At 37.1% G+C, this 20,190-nt stretch overlaps 1 protein-coding gene and 1 pseudogene across 4 annotated transcripts in view; both read left to right on the forward strand.

Moving 5' to 3' along the window:
- The window catches only part of KIF2A (kinesin family member 2A), a 70,446-nt gene that overhangs the window by 23,735 nt on the left and 26,521 nt on the right, over positions 1-20,190 (forward strand). For 2 of the 4 annotated variants that reach the window (XM_060295807.2, XM_030843978.3), the window contains exons 2-5: positions 10,678-10,772; positions 11,286-11,405; positions 18,952-19,006; positions 19,991-20,056. In XM_060295807.2, the coding sequence (XP_060151790.1) occupies positions 10,678-10,772; positions 11,286-11,405; positions 18,952-19,006; positions 19,991-20,056 (336 nt within the window). Of the gene's footprint in view, positions 1-10,677; positions 10,773-11,285; positions 11,406-18,951; positions 19,007-19,990; positions 20,114-20,190 lie in introns of all 4 variants that reach the window. The other 2 variants (XM_030843989.3, XM_030843971.3) reach the window with 1 other exon arrangement.
- LOC115845809 (poly(A) polymerase alpha-like) lies at positions 14,020-17,005 on the forward strand (annotated as a pseudogene).

Genomic DNA, 20,190 nt, shown 5'->3' on the forward strand with positions numbered 1-20,190 from the left:
TAGCAATCTTAAGTAGCCGTCTTAATTTTAAAGATTAGAAAGTCCTGAAATATAGAATGCATATATTTGTTATTTTTGTTCACTGGGGCAAAGGTGGCTTGAATTCAGGTGTTTGTTCTTCTGTTCAATCATTTGTGGGGATTTTTCTTTTTAAAAAATCACTCGTCTTAATATTTACTAACAGATTTTTAAAATTTGAGATACGAACTTTCTCTCTTTGATTTCACCATAACGAAAAGTTGAGGCTTAAATGATGTAAAGATATTTCTTAAAGTGAACTAAACATAAATGGCTTTGAAATAAAGATTATGATTTCAAAATATTTTATATATTTACATTATTTGATTTAGTAGATATTATTTTTATAAATTATCCTGACATCTAAATTTGGGGTGAAATTTACATTTCTCTTAGGTTTAACCATATGAAATTGTATTTTTTTAGGTTAAAAATGGTCAAATATAGACTCTTGATTTTTTTCTTATAGTTACGGTGGTTCTCATATGATTTAATTATATGTAAAAGTCTGTTAGTTCTCAATAGTAGAAACCAAGAGGATCCTGTTTTTAAACAATACATTCATCTCCCACTGAGGTCAGGAATCTGTTCCTAAAAATCAGATGTTTTATGTGGAAAATGCTGCCTGGGAATCTGTTTGCCTTTATTTTAAATAGGAAAAAATTGAAACAGTAGTCATCAACCCAAACTTCCTAACCAATTTCAAAAATGTAACAGACACTATAAATTCACCTACATATAAGTAAAATATTGTAATGTTTAACAAACAAAAAATAAGGGTAACAAATCCATTTCATATACAGTAAAATCTTTCTTCCATTATAATTGCTTTTTACCCATCCTCAATATTTTCCTTCAACATTTTCTTAAATATTTTGGGACTCATTCAACACTGGGGAAAACAGGATGAAATAAATATAAAAGGCTGTGGAAATACATTTAGGACAAGTACACGCTCTCAGCAAGTGGCTGACACTGAGTATTATGCCTGTGTTTTGTATCACTTTGATACTTGGCATGCTTTTTTAATTGTGATTCTGACCATCTATCAGTTATATTTGGAATGTAACTCAGAACTTTTCTTTGCACACTCTTCTTTAAAATGCGAATTGAGTTTTGGCATGGACAAATATAAATCTTTTCCTATTTAAATATTGGCCAAAATATCTTACATTGAGAAATAATTTTTATGAAGTTTGTGTATTAAAAACCAAGAGATGTTCTACTGGGAAAATGATTGGGAGGATGTTCTGCAGGATTTCTCTGTATTTCTCAAAACTCTTTGCAACTGTTTTTTTATTTCACTCTCAACAGATGACATTTTCTACACTAATTTATCTTTACAAGTAGGTTGAAGTAAAGCTGAAAACTTTTAAATCTGTCTCTAGATTTAAGTTTTAAAAAATAGAGTTTTGAAACTAACAGTTATCATTAATTTATATAATAGTGTTGATTTTATATTATAGTGTGAACTTAACAGTTTTCAAATCTCACTTTCATTTTCTGTGAACATGAAATAGGACTTAAAGATGAATTGGCACTTCTGGTCAAAATAGTATAATAAAGTTCATGTATTGGCATCCATCTGCCCCAGACATATAAGAGAAAACCTTTAAAAAGGAATAGTGAGCTCAAGAACAAGATATCACCATGGAGCAGAAATGGATCAGAAATACTGAGGGATGAGTGAAGCTGAGCAGGCAAGGTTTGACTCCTGAAGGATGACTCCTGAAAAATTTGACTCCTGAAGGATGATGGGGGACTAAAAAACAAAAAGAACCAGAGTCAGGTTCACTGTTTGAAGACAAAGACTTGTGGCTCCTCTTTAAAGATGCTGACCAAAAATTCCTGCTGATTTGCTTCCCAGAGGTAAGTTTATAGGAAATTTTCCTCCAAAGGAGGCAGTCCAGTGTCATTAAGGTAGAAATACAGGGGTGATACTCAGCCACTGTGCACTGGGTAAGTCATACCAATTATCTGTGGCTTTATCTGTTCTGATTGGTGATGTATCTCACCTTTAGAAACCAGTAACAGGATACCGAGAGTCAAAGAATAATAAAGAAAATTAGAAAAGAATTTGAACTGCACAATAACAAAAATACTACCTATGAAAATGTTTAAGATGCTACTAAAGCTGTTCTTGGAGAGAAATGTGTAGCTTTAATTGCTTATAAGGAAAAAGATAAAGATGAATGAGCTAAAGCATTCACCTTAAGAATTTAAGAACTAGCAAAATGTGCCCATAGTAAGTTGAAAGAAATAAGAAGGACTAAATGCAGTAATTAAGTATTTAATAACATATAGTAAAGGGGCTCAACAAACCCTTGTTGTTCTTGGAAAAGACAAAATTGACAAATCTCAGGTGAGATTTTATCAAGGAAAAAAAGTTGAAAAATTAGGAATAAGAAGTGATTATCATTACAGATGCCACAGGCATTCAACATAATTATGAAAAACTTTATGCCCCAAATGTGAAAACTTAATATAAATCTTCTAGAAAAATATAATTATCAAAACAGTAAAGAATAGAAAACTACAATAATCCTATATTAAGGAAATTGAATCATCTCACAAATAAAACCCTAAGCCAAGATGGTTTTAGCCAGTGTCTGCCAAACACTCAAGTTTCAAATAATTCTTATTTTATACCAACTATTCCAGAATAAGGTTGGTATGAGAAAGAAAAACTGCTGGCTAGTATTACTCTTGATAATGATGTAAAAATCTAAAACAAAATATTCAATGCAATTCTAATCAGAATCCTAACAGGTAGGGTTTTTTTATTGTTATTTTGTTTTTGGAACTTGACAAGCTGATTCTAAAATTTATACAGATCTGCAAAAGACTAAGAAGATCAAAGAAAATCTTAAAGAACAATAAGGCGAGGCAGATAAGCAGAAGGAAGGGCTTTTCAGGAAGTGGTGCTGGAAAAATTTGTTTTCCATGGAGAAAAAATGGAAATTGTGTTACCATACACAAAGATCAAAATGACAGTGGGTTACAGTCCTGAATATAAAAGGCTTTGTAAAACTTTATTAAAAAAAAACTTTTTATTAGACTATAGTTGATTTACAATGTTGCATTAGTTTCTGCTGTATAGCAAAGTGTATCATTTATACTTATACATATAGCCACTGTTTTTCAGATTCTTTTCTCATACAGGTCATTACACAGGGTATTGAGAACAGTTCCATGTGCTATACAGTAAGTCCTGTAAAACTTTAGAAGAAAATATAAGAAACTGTCTTAATGACCTGAGTCTCAGGAAGAATTTTATGACATAAAAAGCCATAATTGAGAAATATATATATGTATTTGACTACATTAAAATTAAAAACTCGGTTCTTCCCTGGTGGCGCAGTGGTTGAGAATCTGCCTGCTAATGCAGGGGACACCGGTTTGAGCCCTGGTCTGGGAGGATCCCACATGCCGCGGAGCAGCTAGGCCCGTGAGCCGCAACTACTGAGCCTGCGCGTCTGGAGCCTGTGCTCTGCAACAAGAGAGGCCGCGATAGTGAGAGACCCGTGCACCGCGATGAAGAGTGGCCCCCGCTTGCCACAACTAGAGAAAGCCCTCGCACAGAAACGAAGACCCAACACAGCAAAAATAAATAAATAAATTACTAAACTCCTACCCCCAACGTCTTAAAAAAACAAACAAACAAAAACCATCAAAGTCATCAAAAGACACCATAAAGAAACTGAAAAGATAAGCCACAACTTTGGAGAAAGTATTTGGTACAACATATAACAGAAGATTATTAGCAAGAATACATAGAGAATTTTTGTAGAGAAGTAGTAAAAAAATTAAAAAACACATGAAAGGCCCAAATGGCCAAAGGAACTCAAAATAGGCATAACCTCATTTAGTCAGAGAAATTAGAACCACAATATGATATATTAAATCTGACAGATACTAAGTATTATTGTGAATGTGAAGTAATTGCTAGTTGTATTGCAAATCTTTGCAGTTACAGTTACTATAGGAGACATCATAACGCTAACTAGAAAAGTTATAGATGTTCCTACTCTGTATTTCTTCTCATTGTATATTCCAGAAATACTTGTGTATTTGTATCAGTACACATGTATAGGAATGCCTACAGCACCATTTTCCTAACAGCAAAAACATAAAAACAGATGTCCATCAACAGTAGTAGAATAGATAAATTTTGGCATATTCGTATGTAGTGAAAATGAGTGAACATAAATGAGTAAACATAAATGAGTGAACAGCAACTTAAGTGAATCTCGGAAAAATAGTGTCGTCCGAAAGAAAGGTCTTACAAGTAGTGTCTATTTATGTACAGTTTAAAAATAGGCAAACTTTAAATTTTTGTGTGTGTTACATTTATAAATGAAAAAACTATAGAGAAAAGCCACAGTATGATTATCTCAACTATCAGGGTGTTGGTTACTTCTGGTGGAGGGGAAAAGGAGAGGGAGTGGGAGGTTCACTTAGGGAGGGGGACATACGGGGTTTCAAAGGTATTGTTTCTTAACCTGGCTCATGGTGGGTACACAGGTGTTTGCTCTGTTGTTTTTTAAAGTGTAGATGTGTGTATGATATAACTTACAATAAAGTCGATGGGGAATCAGAGTCAAAGGACAACAAATTAGGATGGAGTATAAGAATTTTCTCAAATCAGAGAAATAGGATAGTATTTGGAGGGCCACATGGAAAGATTGTCACAGGTTCTAGGGAAAGGTATTTCTAACACTGATTAGAAATATTTCTAACTCTGAGCTTGTAATTCTGTATCTGTAGTTGTCTTAATAACACCAGTGCATGATTGTAATTAACAGCATAGACTCAGGAGAAAGTATATCATTGTTCCACCACTAGTAGCATCATTTTCCCAGTCATCCAGGCTCAGAATTTTCCTATAATACCTATATGTTATTTATCACTAAATCATAATGATTTTTTTCCTTTGAAAAATCTCATATCTGTCCCTTTTTTTATTTTATTAACACCTTTGTTAACAGGTGATTACCATTTGACTTTTGAAAAAATCAAATTGTAAATTTTTACTACAATTAAAAATGAGATATTTGAGTATCTCAACAGAGCCATATATAAAACAAACAAACAGAAACCTTTAAAAGCATATTGGGAAAATTCAGTCTTAGAAATTTTTTTTCAGAGACATCATTTGGTAAAAATAATAAAGCCTCCCATGCTGCATAGGTACTCCAGATATTTCTAGTTACCTGATCCCCTGGCAAAAAGCAAACACTTAACACTTCATTTGTTCATTCAGATCCAGTCTTTTTATTCATTTCTTATTGCTGGAATTTCACACTCATTTCTTTTTTTAACATCTTTATTGGAGTATAATTGCTTTACAGTGGTGTGTTAGTTTCTGCTTTATAACAAAGTGAATCAGTTATACATATACATATGTTCCCATATCTCTTCCCTCTTGCGTCTCCCTCTCTCCCACCCTCCCTATACCACCCCTCTAGGTGGTCACAAACCACCTAGCTGATCTCCCTGTGCTATGCAGCTGCTTCCCACTAGCTATCTATTTTACGTTTGGTAGTGTATATATGTCCATGCCACTCTCTCACTTTGTCACAGCTTACCCTTCCTCCTCCCCATATCCTCAAGTCCATGCTCTAGTAGGTCTGTGTCTTTATTCCCGTCTTACCCCTAGGTACTTAATGACCTTTTTTTTTTTTTAGATTCTATATATATGTGTGTTAGCATATGGTATTTGTTTTTCTCTTTCTGACTTACTTCACTCTGTATGACAGACTCTAGGTCCATCCACCTCAATTTCACAATTTGTATGGAAACACAAAAGACCCCGAATAGCCAAAGCAATCTTGAGAACGAAAAATGGAGCTGGAGGAATCAGGCTCCCTGACTTCAGACTATACTACAAAGCTACAGTAATCAAGACAGTATGGTACTGGCACAAAAACAGAAATATAGACCAATGGAACAGGTTAGAAAGCCCAGAGATAAACCCATGCACATATGGTCACCTTATCTTTGATAAAGGAGGCAAGAATATACAGTGGAGAAAAGACAGCCTCTTCAATAAGTGGTGCTGGGAAAACTGGACAGCTACATGTAAAAGAATGAAATTAGAACACTCCCTAACACCGTACACAAAAATAAACTCAAAATGGATTAGAGACCTAAATGTAAGGCCAGACACTATCAAACTCTTGGAGGAAAACATAGGGAGAACTCTCTATGACATAAATCACAGCAAGATCCTTTTTGACCCACCTCCTAGAGAAATGGAAATAAAAACAAAAATAAACAAATGGGACCTAATGAAACTTAAAAGCTTTTGCACAACAAAGGAAACCATAAACAACACACTCATTTCTTGTTGGTTGAGTAAACTGGACTATGGTAGAGATAAGCCAACATTTTCTCAGTCCTGCCCTACTAGATGTCTAGAGCTTCATCTTAACTGGGGGATCAGCTGCTTTTGACTCTCCTGACTTGTGGCTTAAGGCTTTCTGGGTGTTTGCATTAGTAATGGAAGTTGTGGAGGTACCATTGTTGAGAAGACTGCTGATACTGGGTGTTATCTCCGTGATTTTCTTTATCCTTTTCCTTACTGATCTCTCTAAGGCTGTCCTTTGAGATTAAAGTCCCTGTGAAATCGTAATCTGTGATCCTAATACAGACATTGTCCCACTGGTCTGCCTCTCCTCACACACTTAGTATCAGTACACTAAGTCACTTCTCCCTCCTTAGGAATGTTGGAATATTGTGTTAGATGCTTAACAATAAGAATGGTGGTGTTGGTCTTGCCTTTTGAAACATGCATGTGCTTTTCTCTATTCTCATTATTGTGGTAGTTCTGTTGGGAATTGCATGGAGACCTCTATCTGTACTCTTCAACAACCTCAACCACAGCCTCTCCATTTCCTACTGGAAGTTATTCTTTATGGTAGTCCATTGTTCAAATGCATCTTCTTTGGAGTCGTTTCCTATTGATGAAATCGTGTCAATGTGTTATATTAAACCACTTCACTTTTCCCAAAACCTTTGTAGCAATAATCTTCTTGTCCCCACTAGTGGGTGTTACTGTTGTGAGGCTGCCAAGGGCGGTGCGGTGGGGGGGGAGTGGCTGTTGGGTCTCAGCCTCACTACTCGTGTTATGGAGATGGTAGCTCCTCTTAGATTGTAATGCTGGATAGCAGGGCAGCTCATGGCTCTCTGGGGTCTACTCTCTGCTTCCATTACCAGTTAAACTCAATCTTTCTCTTGTTCACATCCTGTGGCAATCATAGATACACTGCTTGGATCCCCCTTTGAAAAAAACTTATTCAGCTTCAGGGAGTACATTTAGCTGACAGCCTCAGCTGTTAATATCTTCAAGGCTCCATAGTTTTTGAGCTGAGGCCTTGTGTTTCCTGGGAAACCTCCAGCTAGTGACTGAGCATGGTGTGAGTACTAGGCCCAGTGTGGCACTCCTCTAATGGTCAGTCTTTGCTCTGGAGCTCCCTGATGGGTTGGCCAAGACTGTCAGATCCACATCAAGGTCTGAGGCTTTCTTTGCTCAATCCTGCTTTATGTCCCCTTTCTTTCAGAGGTTTCAGATAGGCATCATGGTCTGAAAGTTTTCCATGACCAGTCCTGTTTCCTTCTCCTTTTATCTTTCACAATAAACCTCTTGTCCTCATAGCTGTCTCAACATCTGCTTCCCAGAGGACCCAACTGACATATACTATTTGTACTGGTTATTTACCTGATTTCTGTCCAAATCAAATTTCAGTGAGCATTATCTGATTTCCCTTTTTTTAATCCTCTTCCTTGAATCCTCTCAGTCTTTTCCAGCTCATCGTTTCCCCACCCCCGACACTTGCTTCTCCTCTAAGGTACACTTAATCTGAGTAAATGGCACCGCGAGTTACTCAGTTGCTTTTACATTTGTCTTTCACATTTTAGTCCTTGACCCACTTAGAACTGTTTTGGAGGGAGGGAGAATACTGTGTGAGATAGGGATCAGTCAGTAAAACTGGAGAATTACCATAGTCAGGGATGAACGAGGTCACAGAGGTAATGAGGGGTCAGATCATGTAGGTCTTTGTTATATGACATTAAAAGGCCTTTGGAAGGACTTTGGCTTTTACTCTGTGTGAGATGGGGAGCCACTGGGAAGTTTTGAGCAAAGGAGTAATCTGACTTAGTTTTTACCAGGAATGTTTAGGCTGTTCTATGGAGAATAGGCAGTAGGGCAAATCTGGTAGAAGAGAGAGAGTAGATGGGAGAGAATTGCAATAATCCAAGATCAAGGCCTTGGTGGCTTGCAGCAAGGTGATTTCCGTGGAACTGGTAAGAAATGACAGTATCTGGGGGTAAAACTCGGGCATCATCATTTTATTTTGTAAAAAATCTCCCTAGGAGTTTCTGGTGCACAGTGAGGGTTGAGAGTCTATGCTACAGTTTATGAATTTTTACAGGGATATTTGGAATTTAAGCCACACAGGCTTCTTCCCCATCAGCTTGATTTAGGAGAGAAGAGAAGCATAGTAATACTAGCAAGTGCTTTTGCATCTGACTGAGGTTCAAATCCGTGTTAGTTACTAGCTGTATAACCATGAGCTTCAGTTTCTTCATTTTAAAAAGGGAGGTAGCCACTTCATAGGTATGTTTGTTATGTTGAATGAACCAATGTAGATTAAATGAGCCAGTCTCTGACATATATGTGCTCACAAAGTAGTAGCTTAAAGAAAGATCTAGTCTATCATGTTGGTAAAAGTATTTTAAACTGATGATGCTCAGTGTTGATAGGGTATGGAGGAATAGGTCCCATTGTTGATGGGAATATAAATGGAGAGCAATTTTCAAATATCTATCAAAATTTCAATCTCCTTAACCCAGTATGCTTCTAGAAATTTTATTTATGAAAACAGTCACACCTATGTACATATACTCAGTGTAGCATCTTGTAATGGCAAACAATTGGAAACAATTTAAATTACTTCTAGTAAAGGAATAAATTATGATGCATTCCTTTTATAGAATGCTATGAAATTGTTAAAATTAATGTTGATCTGTCATGGAAAGGTTGCCAGTACATATTTTAGCTTTTAAAAAAGCACCAGGGCTTCCCTGGTGGCACTGTGGTTAAGAATCTGCCTGCCAATGCAGGGGACATGGGTTCGATCCCTGGTCCGGGAAGATCCCACATGCTGCAGAGCAACTAAGCCCGTGCACCACACCTACTGAGCCTGCACTCTAGAGCCCACGAGCCACAACTACTGAGCCCATGCACCACAACTACTGAAGCTCGCATGCCTAGAGCCCGTGCAAGAGAAGCCACTGCAGTGAGAAGCCCGTGCACCGCAATGAAGAGTAGCCCCCGCTCACTGCAACTAGAGAAAGCCCACATGCAGCCACGAAGATCCAACTCAGCCAAAACTAACTAACTAAATAAATAAAATTTATAACAAAACAAACAAAAAACATAAAAAAGCACCAGTATTAAAGCTGAGAGTATGTACTTAAATCTTCAAAGTTTGAATTTTTAACAAGATTATATTTATTTCTTCTTCAAATTTTTATATGAGCCCATATAGAAAAAATATTGATTGACAGTAACTTCATACATAGTAATACTTATAAACTTATTAGTATTCATATTTTCTTTAAAGATACCGTATGCCTTGTTATTACAATAACATTGTTTTATATACTATATATCTGGATTTTAAAAAGATTTTAGAGCTGTAAATTATTCTAAGATAAATTATAGATGCCTCAAAGATTTAATTTAGGAAATACATATGAAAATTCCATATGTTCAGCATTTTATTACATAATATTGAAGATGCAGATATATAACAAATAATTCCCATTCTTACTTGACTAATAATCAAATGGGTGGGTAAGATGAAAACAGATGAAATAAGTGAAAAAATACACATACACACGCAGTACTCATACTCCTGTGTGTGTGTGTGTGTGTGTATATATATATATATCTGTTGATCTGTGCGATGACAAGTGCATGACAGCATGTGCAATAGTATTTTTTGCAATGTTTATGATAGTAAAAAAAGTTGCACAAACCTAACTGACCATCAATAGGTATTAAATAAGTTGTGATAAACATAATGGAATATTATGTAAAAATGTAAAATATTTAAATCTATAGTTATTAACAGGTAAGATCCACAGTCTATTAGGAGAGGGAAAACAAGTTTAATACATAATATATAACATCTTCTCTGTATAGATGGTAAATACTGTAGTCGTCAAAGAAAGTAAGGGGTGGAATGGATTTAGAGAACATTTTTAATTAGTATTTCCCAAACTTTTTGGATTCAGATTCCTTTTCTTAATAATTTTAAAACAATTTGATCAATTGTACAGTATATGATAGTGAAATTTAAAAGTATTTGTATCTACATAGTATTAAAAAATTGCTTCATTAATTTTTGTTCTGTGTTCTTCAGAATCACTGTTGGCTCATAGTGAGTTCCTGGTCTTGACAATTGGCAAATTGATTTATGGTCCCATAGATAAAATTCATTCCCTAATCCTGAGAATCTGTGGAAATCCCTTGTAAGGAAAGTAGTATCATAGTTTTGTAAGTTTGTAAATTATAAAATTGTTTTTGACAGTATTTAGGAATACCATAATTTGTGGCATTTTAAAAGTGTATATTTTATTCTCACTTAGGCCGAATACATCAAGCAATGGTAACATCTTTAAATGAAGATAATGAAAGTGTAACTGTTGAATGGATAGAAAATGGAGATACAAAAGGCAAAGAGGTATGATCACTGGGTTGAATTTTATTTCTAGTCTTATAATCAAGATTCTGAATATGAAACAAAACAGAAAACTGTATAGTTTAATATAGTGCATGTATCCTTTATCATTCTTGAAAAACTTTCAAGTGATTAAAAAATTTCACTGATAAAAAGGTAGATTCGGGGCTTCCATGGTGGCACAGTGGTTGAGAGTCCGCCTGCCAATGCAGGGGACACGGGTTCGTGCCCCGGTCCGGGAAGATCCCACATGCCGCGAAGCGGCTGGGCCTGCGAGCCATGGCCGCTGGGCCTGCGTGTCTGGAGCCTGTGCTCCGCAATGGGAGAGGCCACAACAGTGAGAGGCCTGCGTACCGCAAAAAAAAAAAAAAAAAGAAAAGAAAAAAAAAAAAAAAGGTAGATTCCTCCTGCATATCTTATGTGATTGGACATTTATTCTCTGTGTATAAATTTATTTGAAAATGAGAGGTTAATTGTCCAAATTCACTCTCAAAATATATGCATTTTATCAAACAGATTGACCTGGAGAGCATCTTTTCACTTAACCCTGACCTTGTACCAGATGAAGAAATTGAGCCCAGTCCAGAGACACCCCCACCTCCAGCATCCTCAGCCAAAGTAAACAAAATTGTAAAGGTTAGTGATGCAAATTCAGAGCAGGGTGTGTGTGTATTTTGGTTTGAAATGGGACTGTGAAGAGTATGTTTAAGTATTTGTTTGCTTTTTTAGAAAAACCTTAATTCTTTCTGCCATCTACATGCGTGTATATACACACATACTTTCAAGGATCGAACAGTTATCTAATTCACAATTATGACGATCATTAGGTAAGATCCTAGAAATTCCATGCCTGATTAGGATTTTTCCTAAGACTAATTGTTTCTTAGGAGACATGGGTCGAAACCATTTGCTTGCTAATATTTGTTGAGTGAATACATATGACTTTGATAAAAAAAAAATGAGTTTCTTATTCATAATAAATTCCCATTTTAATAGTCTTTTGAAATAGTAATTCTGCTATTTACATTTATTAAAAAAATGGGAAATGACAGATTGTAGTGTAACTATTTCTGTATTATCTGTGAAGAATAATTTATCTATAAATTTTAAAACCATGCTATGCCCCCTAACAGTTTTATCTTCACAAAAATAAAAGGCGTGTGATTTTTATTATTTTAAAAGATAATTCCTCTTCCTCTCTATTGAAATGTCTCTGTGTTAAAACTTTGTATCAGAATACAACTCTTTAAATCAGATAGTCCCTCGCAGTTGTTAAATGTGCAATTCTTTGTGTTCAAAATTCTTACTTCATGGACTTCCCTGGTGGCACAGTGATTAAGAATTCGCCTGCCAATGCAGGGGACATGGATTCGAGCCCTGGTCTGCGAAGATCCCACATGCTGCGGGGCAACTAAGCCCTTGCACCACAACTCCTGAGTTTGCGCTCTAGAGCCCGAGAGCCGCAACTACTGAATCCACATGCCACTACTGAAGCCCGCGCACCTAGAGCTTGTGCTCTGAAACAAGAGAAGCCACCGCAATGAGAAGCCCACACACTACAACGAAGGGTAACCCCCACTTGCTGCAACTAGAGAAAGCCCGGGTGCAGCAACAAAGACTCAATGCAGCCAAAAATAAATAAAATGAATTAATCAAAAGTTCTTACTACATTGTTGATTTTATCTTCTACAAAGATTAATATGACATGACTTTAGCCCTATAGGAACTCACTATCTTGCAGGGAAGACATACATAAGCATCCACATATAATATGATATAAACTCAACAATATCAACAAAACATTGTGCTTTTTAAACCATGCATATGACCATAAGACAGATTTTCAATTTATATAAATTCAACATATTGAGAGTCACTGCTTACAGGTCATTAGTTAGTTACCCCTTGTTAGTGGACTGTTTTTCATACTTGGCTTCACAACCTTGAATGATCATCATAGTTTATCCTTCTTGGAATATAATTAGCAACTTTTGGTGTGCATTAGAATCACCTGGAAATTTTTTAGAATATATTGATTCCTAGACCCACTCGCAGAGATTCAGTTTTATTTTATCTAAAGGGTGGCTCTGGGATTTCCCTGGTGGCTCAGTGGTTAAGAATCCACCTGCCAATGCAGGGGACACGGGTTCGAGCCCTGGTCCGGGAAGATCCCACATGCTGCGGAGCAGCTAAGCCCATGCACCACAACTACTGAGCCTACGCTCTAGAGCCCATGAGCCACAACTACTGAGCCCATGTGCCACAACTACTGAAGCCCACGTTGCTAGAGCCTATGCTGTACAAGAGAAGCCACCACAATGAGAAGCCCTGCAGCGAAGAGTAGCCCCCACTCTCTGCAGCTAGAGAAAGCCCACCTGTGCACAGCAATGAAGGCCCAATGCAGCCATAAAATAGATAGATAGATAGTTTTAAAAAAAAAAAGGGTGGCCCTAGCATCAATATCCTTTTAGCAGTACCCATCTGATTTGAACGTGCAGTTAGCACTGAGACCCACTGCATTATTTGATATCTTTTTTTTAGGTGAATAAAATAAAGTCTTGGTAAATAAATAATCGGACCAAAAACTTGCTGCCCTATCTATGCAATGTTGAAGTCTTTGAAAGTCTAATGAAACCTTTTAGTAAAAACCGACAGTGTGCATTTCATAGTATTTTGATGTTTCAGTTTAACAATGGGCTGTAAGTTGTCTAAAACTAGTATTTTGTTATTTACCCCTGACATCCGGAGATGAAGTGTATTACATGATTTTGGCAGGATAGCATGATGATTAAAAAACACACACTTTAATGAAATTACTTAATCCTTCTTTGCTTCACTTTCCTCATCTGTGAAACCAGAATAGCAATAATAATGATGTCACAGGGTTGTTGTGAAGATTAAATGGATTAATACATATAAGGTCCTTAGAACAGTGCCTGGCTCGTTTTCATTCCTGAATATTTTGGGGCAGTGGCAGGATACTCATATAAAAAAAACTTGAATATTGATGACATTAGTGATAGTTTATCAGAAGATAATTTTAGTTTTTCGTCATTAATTTTTTCCCTTTTTTTCATTTAGTTTTATATTATTGTATGTCTACCCACTTATGTTTAATTAAAGGAAGCTGAGGCCATGTTAGGATGAAGGGGAAGGAGGAGAAGTGCTTAAACATCCCCCCACCCCCCAGCCCCACCTCAGTGGATCTTGCCCAGGATGGCAGCGGTTTCAGGGGGGTGGGGTGGGGAGTGACTGGGCGTTGCCACCTCAGGAGACATGCCAGTTCCAGTTACAACGCAGGGATCACCGCAAACACAGCCGCCACAGAAGCACTGTGGCATTACCTCTCCCATCAGCTTAGCAGCCCCCAAGGAGATTGACTCCCTACTTACACAGAAACTGTTTGAGACTCTGAAGCCCTCTAGCGTTTTTGAAGAGGAAGAGGAGCTTTCTTTTTGAAGAGGAAGAGGACTTTAATTTTGGGAAAATTAAATAACCTGGTAAAAGAGTGGATATGAGAAATCAGTGAAAGCAAGACTCTTCCACGATCTGTAGTTGAAAAGGTTGGTGGAAAATTTTTTGCATTTGGATCTTATAGATTAGGAGTACATACAGAAGGTGCCGATATTGTTGCATTGTGTGTTGCACCAAGACATGTTGATCGAAGTGACTTTTTCACCTCATTCTATAAGTTGAAATTACAGGAAGAAGTACAAGATTTAAGAGCTGTTGAAGAGGCACTTGTACCAGTTATCAAACTGTGTTTTGATGGGATAGAGATTGATATTTTGTTTGCAAGATTATCACTGCAGACTATTCCAGAAGACTTGGACTTAAGAGATGACAGTCTGCTTAAAAATTTAGATATAAGATGCATAGGAAGTCTTAACGGTTGCAGGGTAACCGATGAAATTTTGCATCTAGTACCAAACACTGACAACTTCAGGTTAACCCTGAGAGCTATCAAACTGTGGGCCAAATGCCACAACACCTATTTCAATATATTAGGTTTCCTCAGTGGTGTTTCCTGGGCTATGCTAGTAGCAGGAACTTGCCAGCTTTATCCAAATGCAATAGCATCAACTCTTGTACATAAACTTTTCTTGATATTTTCTAAATGGGAATGGCCAAATCCAGTCCTATTGAAACAGCCTGAAGAATGCAGTCTTAATTTGCCTGTATGGGACCCAAGGGTAAATCCCAGTGATAGGTACCATCTTCTGCCTATAATTACACCACCATACCCACAACAGAACTCCACGTACAATGTATGCGTTTCAACACGGATGGTCATGGTTGAGGAATTTAAACAAGGTCTTGCTATCACAGATTAAATATTGCTGAGTAAGGCAGAGTGGTCTAAACTTTTTGAAGCTCCAACTTCTTTCAAAAGAACAAGCATTATATTGTACTTTAGCAAGTGCACCAACTGAAAAACAACGCCTAAAATGGGTGGGCTTGGTGGAATCAAAAATCCAAATCCTGGGTTTCCCTGGTGGCCCAGTGGTTGAGAGTCCACCTGCCGATGCAGGGGACATGGGTTCGTGCCCCGGTCCAGGAAGATCCCACATGCCACGGAGCTGCTAGGCCCGTGAGCCATGGTCGCTGAGCCTGCGCGTCCGGAGCCTGTGCTCTGCAATGGGAGAGGCCACAGCAGTGAGAGGCCCGCGTACCGCAAAAAAAAAAAAAAAAAAATCTGAATCCTGGTTGGAAGTTTGGAGAAGAATAAATTTATTACACTGGCTCATGTGAATCCCCAGTCACTTCCAGCACCCAAAGAAAATCCTGACGAGGAAGAATTTCGCCCAATGTGGGTGATTGGGTTAGTGTTGTAAAAAAACAGAAAACTCTGAAAATCTCAGTGTTGGTCTCACCTACGATATTCAGTCTTTATAGGCAAGCAATAAACAGCAAGATGTTTGAGGTGGACATGAAAATTGCTGCAATGCATGTAAGAAGAAAGCAACTCCATCAACTACTGTCTAATCATGTGCTTCAGAAAAAGAAAAAGTGTTCAACAAAAGGTGTCCGGTTGACACCTCTGAATGACAGCAGGCTCGACTTGTCTGTGGACAGTGATAACAGCATGTCTGTGTCTTCACCTACCAGTGCTATGAAGACCAGTACATTGAACAGTTCTGGCAGTTCTCAGGGCAGAAACAGTCCTGCTCCAGTTGTAACAGCAGCATCTATGACCAACATACAGGCTACTGAAGTTTCTGTGCCACAGGTAAATTCCCGTGAAAGCTCAGGGGGTACATCAAGTGAAAGCATTCCTCAGACTGCCACACAGCCAGCCATTTCTTCACCACCAAAGCCTACGGTCTCCAGAGTTGTTTCTTCAACACGTCTGATAAACCCACCACCAAGACCTTCAGAAAATGCAGCAACAAAGACACCTAATCCTATAGTAGGAGTCAAAAGGACATTCTCATCTCATAAAGAAGAGAGTCCCAAGAAAACCAAAACAGAAGAGGATGAGACAAGTGAAGATGCTGTCTTGCTTTGAGTGGGCATGATAAAACAGAAACAAAGGAGGAACTTGATACAGAGACAAGTACAACTCAATCAGAAACCATTCAGATTGGGCTTCCCTGGTGGCGCAGTGCTTAAGAATCTGCCTGCCAATGCAGGGGACACCAATTCGAGCCCTGGTCTGGGAAGATCCCACATGCGCAGAGCAACTAAGCCCGTGCGCCACAACTACTGAGCCTGCGCTGTAGAGTCCACGAGCCGCAACTACTAAAGCCTGTGCACCTAGAGCCCATGCTCCGCAACAAGAGAAGCCACCTCAATGAGAAGCCCACGCACTGCAATGAAGAGTAGCCCCCACTCACTGCAACTAGAGAAAGCCTGTGCACAACAACAAAGACCCAACGCAGCCAAAAATAAAAAATAAATTTATTAAAAAAAAAAAAAGGAAACCATTCAGACAGCGGCTTCTCTGTTGGCCTCTCAGAAAACATCCAGTACAGACCTTTCTGATAGGCCTGCTCTCCCTGCAAATCCTATTTCTGTTATCAGGAATTCAATAAAACTGAGACTGAATCGGTAAAAACAACCTCAGGGGCCCATAAACAATATCTGCCAACTCAACCTGTTGTCTTCAAATGCTAAGAAAGGAGAATGGAGGGTACAAGACTAGACATGACTGAAAATGGATTTAGGTTTTTTTTGTGACCTCCCTTACTGGACTAATCAGCGCTTGATCGGAAGTCCAGGTTAGTATGTGAAGCCAGGAGTACTGTGATAATTGTGTTAGCAACAGGTGCATTAACTATTTCAAAAAATTACTGCCTTTAAAAAAAAAAAACCTCAAGCTGTGTTTGTATTCATAATTGACATGTGGACTGGGTTTATGTTTGCTGCATTGTTTGGAAAATTTGCAATACAAGCTGGCATAAGAATTCCTTATTCTGATGATGCACTTTTATGTATTTTTTTTTATTAGAAAGTAGAACTAATTTTAGATTTTAAGCTTGATAGATTTTCATTTTTTCCTGAAGAATTTCCTTTACCATTAGTTTTCAAATTGGATGCCATTGTGCAGTGGTGTACTGTTGTACTTCAGAGAAAGGATAAGAGTACATCTAGTTCAGTCCCTATGAAGTAGCTGTAACCTTTAAAAATGAAATGTCAACTCTAGGGTATATATTTGACATTGAAAGAATAATTAGGAGATACTTCGTTTTGATGGGGTCATGATTAAGAAATGCTATATTGGTTTTGTTTATAGAATTGTTTAGAGTGCATCCAAATCAGCGATCAGCCAGCGAATATTTTTCTTTGAGCTTGTTAAAGCTCCACATTCTTTTGCCTTCAGTATCTTGTCTTTGAAAAAAAGGTTTTGCTCCCTCCCCGTTCTTTTTCTTTTCCCCTTTTTGCTTGTATGCATAAGGTAGGACTTCATTCATAAAAAACGAAATGCCAGTATTTTCTTAAGCCATGATGTGAAAGCAGTGACCCTGTGGCCACATGGCACAGAACACTAACTTTTGGTCCCATGGCTGAAATTTTAGGGTGACTAAAAATAATGCCTGTGAAACATGATACCTATCTTGGATGGCCATTTGATCTCTAAATATGAGGAATTTTGTACGCTCCACAAAACTCCTGTCTATAGTAAAGTTGATTTTCAATTTTAAACATGTGGGCAAAAAGGCATTTTCTCCAAGAATTTTAAACAAATTTTGATTTTTAAATGGTTGACTAAAATTTGTCAGTAAATTTTACATGTAGAAACGTTTAAAAATCATTTCTAGCAAGCACTTGACATCTAGTCAGCTCTCTACTCCTTTTTTCATTTTGTTTTATCCTGTCAATAAATAATTCCACATAAGTAAGCAGCAGTGCATTCATCTTTACAGAATATGAGGGATGCCAGATGTTGATAAGCTTAGTTATTCTTTCTTAATCTGGACAAAGCAAACCCAACAGATTTTTCTGATGAGCATGTTTTATGAATCCTCTATTGTGTTCCATTCTATCACACGTACATTTTTCATGTTAAACTGTAATTACTTAAACTCTTCCCCTATCCTTCTAAATTAACTTTCCAAAGTTGGAGTGTAGTCTTTTCCCCCTTAGACTATGCATTAATTGAGGCTTTCTTTTCACCATACTTTGTAATGTCTAGTATACAGTACTTCTACGTCCCATATCTTTGCTCTGCACAGTCACCTTGCCTTTCCTCCTACCACCTAAGAAGAAAAGATGGTCAGACTAACAGGTGAAGTCTACAAGGTGTCTGTGTGTTCTGTGTAGCTTCAGAGTTAAGATTGAAATTGCCAGGTACAGACTTAGTCTTGTCATTTTGTTCACACATTGGGGAAAAAGAATTCAGTTTATTAAACATTTCATGTAACCGCACCCAAGTTTTGCCAAGCTGGGAACTTGGACCTTTTCTGTGTAGTGACTTTTTAATTCTAGTTTTCATAACCTGGAGATCAGACTGTTGGTTTCGCATGATGTACGTAGTGTCTCATGACTAGAGTTTGCTTTGTGTTATAGTATCTGTACTTGTATTTTTCAAGAGCTATTTTGTGAGTGGATGATGTATTTCTCTATTGAAACCACAATAAAAAAAAAAGCAAAAAATAAATAAATAAAGGAAGCTGATTATGATAGACATATATATGAGGAGTAAAGAGAGAAAGTAAAATGAACATTTTCTTTTCTATAGAATCGACGGACTGTGGCTTCTATTAAGAATGATCCTCCTCCAAGAGATAATAGAGGTAAAAATTTACCTATTAATTTTGCCTATTGCCCTGACAAGGTAAATCAAAAGTAAATATTACCCTTGATGTTGTTATTCATTTAAACGTTACATGGCTAATTTTAAGATTGATATCGTCTTGATTTCCCAACACAATAATGTCAGTGATATAAAAAAAATGATTTATAAAGGTATGTGATGAATGTGAAACTCCGTGATATATGCCATTTTGAGGCATCTTATTTACCCAATAATTTTTCAGATTTGAGGAGAGTATTATGAGAAAGAAAGGAATGGGGTAGTAGTTAATTGATTCACAAGGGTAAGTTTAGTCATTGTGATATTTTTACATTATTTTCTGGCTAACAAACTTTCAAAAAATGTCATGGGTAACTTTGAAGACAAGTCGAACAGGTATCAATTGCAGTTAATTTCAGATCTCTCATATGTTTTCAGCTAGGTGATATAAAGCACAGTTAATTTCTTTTCTACTATTCAGCAGTACAGAATGGTCCTTTCTCATAGTGATGTTTCCTCTGTATGTATGGATGCTGAGGCAGGACAGGTGTAGGTATTAGAGGAAAGATTGGAGGTAGAGGGAAAGTCCTGCACTTTCAGCACTATTCTTTGAGTCTTGTGAAAATTTATATTTCTTTGTAAAATGTGATATTTATATTTAACTTAATACTGCTTTTTCCACTTTTGTAACATCCACAGTGGGAAATTCTCTGTTGAGGATTTGCGTATTTGACAAGCAAAGAGTGGGATTTAGAACAAAAGGAGGGTTGCAGGACTTTTATGTTTTTACTTGCTGTATTTCTGAATTGTGTAAGTTTTTCAAAATGAGAATGCGTATAAAATCTGTATTTTGCACACTTACTTTTTAAAAATTACTATTTAAAATCAAGCTTGGCTTGTTTTTTTATAAATTATTCAGATTGAGTTTTATTTATTGAACAGAATTGATTATTACATATATTTTGAAATTTTGTTTCACTTTCAGTGGTTGGTTCTGCACGCGCGCGGCCTAGTCAACTTCCTGAACAGTCTTCCTCTGCACAACAGAATGGTAGTGTTTCAGATATATCTCCAGTTCAAGCTGCAAAAAAGGAATTTGGACCCCCTTGTATGTAAATCATGTATCAAGGATTCAGTCATTTTAGGCATACATGTATTTTCTCTTGGTCAACTTTATAAGTCGCC

The sequence above is a fragment of the Globicephala melas genome, chromosome 3, assembly GCF_963455315.2.
Source record: "Globicephala melas chromosome 3, mGloMel1.2, whole genome shotgun sequence".
NCBI classification, from domain to species: Eukaryota; Metazoa; Chordata; class Mammalia; order Artiodactyla; family Delphinidae; genus Globicephala; species Globicephala melas.